At 35.9% G+C, this 7,412-nt stretch overlaps 1 protein-coding gene and 1 long non-coding RNA gene across 4 annotated transcripts in view; one reads left to right on the top strand and one right to left on the bottom strand.

Moving 5' to 3' along the window:
* The window catches only part of LOC126865223 (protein crumbs), a 30,248-nt gene that overhangs the window by 12,863 nt on the left and 9,973 nt on the right, over positions 1-7,412 (bottom strand). For all 3 annotated transcript variants that reach the window (XM_050617485.1, XM_050617486.1, XM_050617487.1), the window contains exon 2: positions 122-492. In XM_050617485.1, coding sequence (XP_050473442.1) covers positions 122-492 — 371 coding nt within the window. The remainder of the gene's footprint in view (positions 1-121; positions 493-7,412) is intronic.
* LOC126865226 (uncharacterized) lies at positions 342-3,249 on the top strand. Its single transcript, XR_007689470.1, has 3 exons — positions 342-485; positions 644-3,043; positions 3,112-3,249. It is a non-coding gene; the product is annotated as an uncharacterized LOC126865226 (long non-coding RNA).

Raw genomic sequence — 7,412 nt, 5'->3', positions numbered from 1 at the left:
TAATCTTTTAATTTAATTGATCGTCAAATCGTTGAATTTATTAAACAGATATAATTCGTCGCTAGATATGGGAAATTTATTATAACGAGGATTCTTTTATCTTGAAAAAAGTGTTGATTACCTGCGTGTGTCCTGCTGCGTTTAAAGTGAGATTTCCGAGTCTAAAGAGGATATTGACGTTGTGCCAAACATTATTCAGTAATCTGGCGTTTAGCCTCGCTTTGTATCGTTGTTGATCGATGATGGCCGCAAACAGAAGTCCATCCGGGGTCACTTCCAGACTAATCGAATCCTCGTTGTATTTCTGCATGAAAAGTCGACCTCCTTCGCATGTTCGAAAACTCAAACCGCTATGCCCATGCACGGACACGAACGAGCTCAATTTGAGGAACGCCGACCCATTGAAATAGGCTTCCCTGGAACGTTCATCGTAGTTTTTGTGTCTGGAATCTTGCGGCGCTTCGTCGGTGACTACTAATAAGCTCGTAAGTACTAGAACATCAAGTAGTAAAACGAAATATATTACGTTACCTGCATAAAATTTCTTTCATGGTAATAAGAAATATAATAACTTTTATAACGGGGAATAGAAATTGTACGTCTTTCAGTATGTCAGATATCGTAGATATTCGAATATTTACAGATATTGACCGAAAGTAGGAAAGGAAGGACGGTGTAACCGATTATGTGAGTGTTCCAATTTCTGTTATCGCTATTAACTATGTAGGTTGAAATTTCGGTAAGATAATGTACGCTTGTATTGGATTCTAATCGACATGTGTACACGAAAGATTTGATTTCTCTGCTCACTGAAACGTTCAATTTAGGTTACTGAATTGCATCCTCTTCGATAAACTAGTCGAATTCCTAGTTTTATTCGATATTGAACGAATTCCATATATTTAGTTACACTTTTTTCTTTATCCGAGTTCTGGTTTATTTACGACATTTCTTTTTATATCTCTGTAGCTTGCGTGGCCTCGTGCTATAGAATATTTATTAAGAGAGTAAGTTTTCCAATTTAAGCTTTATCATTAGGTATTTTAAAAATACAAACATCCGTAACTTTCCAAGCAAGGCGGTTGATGAAGTCCACTGCACCCACAGGAGGATCGATGGTAACCAATAAATAATGCATGAGATGCATCTGCACGCCCTCGTAAGGTTGTATAGTTAGGAGAGACTCGTTTAAGGTGGACATTACGGTTATACACCGGCGAAAATTCGTCGAAATCACGAACCTTGGTTAATTACAACTACAACGTATTGATTATTCACGCGGAATGTTTATCACGTGAAAAATAAATTTCAGAACAGATAAAACAGATATTTTCCATTTATTTATTTATATATATATACATATCGCTATATTATATTTATATATAATCATCATCATTTATTTATATATGTAGATAAATTATGTTTAGATAAACTAATCCAGGTAAATGGAATTAATCGCACTTTTTTTGAAATTAAAGTGCGCATGTTACACGCCAGGTTGCCATGGGAAAACAGAATTTAAGATAACATTATAATTCGATAGAGTTAACGTCGCGTATCTGGCCTTGTCTGCCTACACTTTGAAATAATTCAATACATACATCCTTCGAATGTATCGAGTACATGGAAAAAAATTAAATGTTACTCGAATGACTAATAATGGGAAAAAGGCAAAAGTGTGTTGGAGTGCGATTAAATAGTGAGAGAGTTTGTTGGAAAGGAAAAAATGGCATACACCTGGTATGAACCTATGGTACGTACACGATCGTAGAAAGAAATCATAAACGATTTATAAAGAACACGATGGTAATAGTTCTTACTTCTTACATTGTCAATAATTAGGAAAATTCCGAAGTATTTTTTCTTATATTTAACGGTACAACTAACAAGTTATTTTACGTGTATACAGCGAAATTGATCAATCGTAAGTTTTATGACAACCGATAATAATATGGAAATTATTCGAAGTGAGATCGGTTCCAATACATACATATATACATATATATGTTAACTGATAAAAGTACTTCGCTGTATGCTGTCTCCTCTGTATTTTCATAAGACCTTGAATAACACGTCTCTGATGAACTATTCTTTCGTACGATCGTTCCCTAATTTACATATTCTGATGTTGACATAATAAACAGAAACGTTGTATCTCGCACAGAATTGCCGGTGTTATCATGATATTTCAGTGAACGTCGTTAATGAATTGCAGAACAGCTTGATCGAAATATCTATGTCTATATATAGCGTCGTTACGAAGATAACTTTGGGATAAAAAAATGAAAATTTACGTAAGCACAGACAAAAAAAAAAAAAAAATAGAAGAAGAAATATCAAAGTGGCGGTTAAATCATCGTAATCGTAACAAAATTATTCATGCTCGAATCTAAGGAAGCAACAGTAAGGTATCTTTAATTAAGATTCATATCGTGCTGGCTCCTAGAGTTTTTCCACGATTCCTCTCGCATGAGCGCACGCGACGCGTTCGAGAATGAATACATGGCAGGAACTCACGAGTTTGCGTGATTGGCATATAAAATACGCACAGAGAAGACAGTTGTACTTTACGTATGTTGTCTTAGACACAATGGGGAACACACCGTGATGTGAACAATTGCAACGATGTAGACTTGAGAACATTGAGAAAAATCATGGAAAGTATAGTTAATTCTATAATATGTTCGAACGTTACTATATTATAGGAATATTCCCAATTTCTTATATATCTTAGTTGTAATTGGCGATTATCGTTAGAGATAGAGATAATTAGCAATTATACTAATCGGTACTTTTGTCCGATAAAAATGAATTCGATAAAAGTTGCCTACGACTATAGCATTAGAAATGCTGCTTTACTCAATTTCTAAAAAAAAAAAAAAAAAAGAAAAAAAGAAAAAAAGAAAAGAAAAGGAAGAAAAAGTTGCAAAACGAGATCTAATTACTTGATATCTTGAAGTGGATGTTACTCCGATTATACCGTATAAGTAGAAACGGTTTATGGAAACTACTGATCGCGAGACAACGCAGAAAACAACCGGAAGTAACTTCCTTTTCTTTAGAACGACGAGACGCAACGACAAATATGGTGACGTGCCTCTGGTTTTGCAGGTCTCAACTCAACGATGAATCGATAGAAAGACGTTCTGTTTCGTGACTATGCAGGCGTTGAAGTCTCTTCTCCGCGCAGATCAACGGAGGAAGATTTCTCAGAAATTCGTCGGGTATTTGTCACACTTCTGAAGTTGAATGATTCAGAATAGAATATCGCTAGAGAGTAGCGATTGAAATAAAAAGAAAGAACTATAATATAAGCAAAAATGTAACCAAGACGTTTATCAAGATTATTATTATCGAACCTTTTCCCATAATTTCAAAATATCGAGTCGATTAATCTTTGATACAAATAGAATTAGAAATTAAATGTATCTAGCTATTCGAACGCTATACATAAAAGTGACGCGCTATCGTTAATTTTACGTTATAAATCCGATAGCTTTTTTATTACTTCGATTGAATAATATTTGGATCAACCGTAATTGACTAACTATATCTACCGTTTCAAAATACCTATTAGTTGTTCAAGCAACAACAAATCATTAAGATTAAGAAGAAAATGATTTATCTACTTTATATATTAGAAAGGAGTTTACTGTTAGAAAGCATAACGGATCGGACAGGCTACGTAAAATTTCACGATTCGTTTGGCATCTCGATGATTGGAAGAATTCCTTCTTATTAACAGCAAGCATGTTTTGTTACAACGAGTTGCAACAATTTGTGAAATACATTCTATGCGTCATAAAATATTTTATTTCTTCTGTCAAAGTAATGATCGACAAACGTGAAAACCCATTAAGGATTATACAATGTCCAACTAATTAAACCGACTAATAGATTCCTATTATGCGAGCATACCAATAGAATTTCTTAACACGGTGAATATCTTTGTTGGTATGTATTCACATATGAGTACAATATTATGTGACTCAACGGCTTAGCGAGTCTTGCCACGCCTTCGTTGGTCACGAGTAACTTTCTTTGTTGCTTTGTAGGAAGCTACTTATTCGAGATACTGTATACTAATACTCGTAAAGTAATAGATGCAACGATAGTAAATATGTAGTACAAGAAGAGTGGGTTAAGCAACAGACAAGTGGAAAATAAAATATACACGATGTAACGCGTACCGATAGATTATCTCTTTTTATTACAGTAAATACGTCGAACACGAGTTTAATTATTTAAAATAAATATTTATGACGAAAGGCTTAAATTCAGTGACGCAGAGAGATGCAATTATTCGAAGAAATAGTATTTTACAAGCTACCGCTACTCTCCTACGATTCTAAATACTTTTTTCGTTTAATTTTAAAATAAGTACGACTTAATAATCCAGAAGTTACTTTAGTATGTTATTAATGTATTTACGCTTTAATCACGAATTGTTTCATAACGTGATATTATGGTTGAATAATGTGATTGATAATTTTATTAAGAAGCAGGTACGAGCTGTGATGAATTTCAACAAACAGAATTTATCGCGGCGTGCACTCGGTACGTATAGTGGTCGCGTGAGTTGTTTTACTAACAAACCCGTATCTTAGCCTCTCTTTTTGTTCGACGATCTTCTTGTACTTCGTAATTTGCCAATCATGCATGAACAGTGTAATATTTAATATTAGTTTAATCCCTGTAAAGTCACGCACGATACGAATAATAGCAATTTGTTGTTGTAGAAAATAGTAAATATTTGTTTGAACCGTTGAATCGTAATTGAAATATCAATAATTTCTATACGCAAGTAACGAATAGTAGAAAAAAATGTATTGTACGCACGATTCGTACTCATCTATCGTAAAACGAATGCTGATAGAGGAGAACATTATGTGTCGTTAACGTCAAAAAACAGGTTATGGTTTCGATGACTCACTGTCTCGGCTTTGTAATATGTAGATGCAAAGAACTCTTCGTCCCGATCTCCACCGGTTATACTTTCAACGTAATCGTTGAATTCCTATACGTGGTTGGGTCGAAAGACATCATTTGCGGTTTATTTTTACCTTTCGACAAGACGAGAATCAACCGCTTTCCTTTAAGAATAGAGGTGTTAGCCGAATGAGGATTTATTCGAAACTGTTTAACCTCGTGGCTCACTTACGACTTGTAGAGCACAGAAATCCAATTAGGGAAGAAAGAGTCTTTTATTTCAAGGATGAGATGCAAACGTATGTAGAACGGACTATTCGCCTAATAGAAAATTCATAGACAAACGTAATTAACATCTAAATAGCCGGTTTTTACGTTTGCAAGTTGTAGCATTTTCGTATTAAATCGCTACGTGAATTTTTGCTATCGATATTTTAACGTAAAAAAGTCAACGCGAATGGAAAAAAGGTTAAAGATGTACGAAGGATTATTTTCTGATTCAAAGTCTGTTGATGTAAATTGATGGTGTAACCGTGTATTATCGAAATAATTTAACGATAAACTGTCGATTGTAACGATAATAGGTATTTTCGTTTTAATTGAACTGATTTCAGTTCGCTTTGAAACGATCTTCGTTTTTGAACGCACACACATTTTAACGCAAACGGATGTCATATGCACGTAACACTCCATCATGTTCGCAACAAAACAAAAATCTATTTCTTAACAACCCGAGTTGATGAAAACCAATTTTTCCTGACACAAAAATGTTGAACGACAAACATACAAGGGATTATAATTGAGTGCAACCGTGGCTTAAATATCGCGTCAGGTTTTTCACGTAGCTATGAAATTTATATAAAAACCGCGTACAGATCAATCTTCTTTATTTTTTATTTACAGTTTTCATTATAGTACACCAGTTTTTTATATTTTTCGTTATACATAATTGTATTTCCTAAAAAGATGATAAGCGTTTCCATTCATTTTCGTTCGCCTGTATTCGCTCTGTACAGATATCTCGACATAACATAGCCGTGTACACTTACGCCCACCGTCCGATATATGCAATTTCAGTTCGCTACAATCTACAATCGTGGTCTCGTATTCGATCGGCTGAACCATAGAGTTTAAGTTCACCAGATTCTGAAAATTACCATTGCTCTTACTTAATGGGATGCTCCGGTATTCGCAGAGTACTCATTTTCTACAAAATCCAATCGTAAATGTCGAAGTTCAAATTTTACATAGCGGTACGGTTGTACAGACCGGCTGAAAAATTTTCACGGAAACACGGAAAGCGGACAATAGAGGATGGAATCCTTTTCTGAAAAAGTTCGTTTCTCTTTTTCGACCCTATGGAGAAACGGACCTTGAAAATTTCTCTGCTTTGTAATCGTACGACGATTTCGAAAACACCCTGTGTAGAGGCGACGTTGAAAAGTATAGGAGAGGTAGTAGGACAGGTAGTAGGACAGGTAGTTACAGTGAAAATCAGTGTAGGTTTTGCTAACTGAACGTAGACGGTTCCCACGGATCATAGATCCTCGCCTTCGGGCTCTTTCATAGGAAAATTACCGATACGTCAAACAAGAATGTATTATACAATTTTCTGCGAGAAATTTCCATTCTCGTCTTCGCTTTCTCGTACCATTTCCTTTTCCATATCTTTATCAATCGATTTAGCAATCATCCCGTAACTCCACTAATTTGAGAAACGAATTGAATTTCCAGACTAATTACCTCGAAACTTTAACTTAATCACGTTTCATTATCTCTAAACCAACACGAAGATTCTAAGTATTTGTGTTAGAGCAAAGATAGCAAACGATAACGAAGAAATTATCAAGAGCTCGGAACCGCTAGGACTTTCGACTTTATTTCAAAGGTTCTACCTGAGCACTTTCAATGCGCAAGCTGCGCCGTAGAATTTTACGTAACGTCATGCCTCGCTCATACTTGGAAATGACTGGCGGTGGCCTTGCGCGACAGGCTCCGCCATTGATCAGACTCGCCAAATTTCAAGGAAAGGAACACGTCGTGCTGAACGTTAATTTCACCTTCCGGGTTACGCCTGTTTTGTCGGTGGAAAATGCATTCCTATCGGATTACGTTGGCATACCGTGCTGCTGTGATCGGTTCTATAGATCGGTGAATGGGTTTCATTCATTTGAACAGTGGTTCTCACGGGATCCGCTATGTTTCCGAGGTATGTAGAGACCAGATGTCAGGATAAAGCGAAACCACCGTCAAGAGGGAGGAGAATTGTCGACACGGTGAGAGACAGACTCAAAGAATAGGAGAGGCCTTTGAGCAAGCGAGAGGGAGAGACGGTGGATTTCGAAATGACAGAAAAGGGAGTATAGAGGATTAATAGAGAAGGAAGGAGAATAGAGGGCGAGAAAGGAAGAAAAGGCGAGGAGTACCGCAAGTAAATTCCGCGTGTATAATGACAGGCAACTGCATTTTCAATCGCGTTCTCC

Source organism: Bombus huntii, chromosome 4 (genome assembly GCF_024542735.1).
Source record: "Bombus huntii isolate Logan2020A chromosome 4, iyBomHunt1.1, whole genome shotgun sequence".
NCBI classification, from domain to species: domain Eukaryota; kingdom Metazoa; phylum Arthropoda; class Insecta; order Hymenoptera; family Apidae; genus Bombus; species Bombus huntii.
Note: the sequence above shows the minus strand (reverse complement) of the source record. Positions and strands in the feature narration are given on the sequence as shown.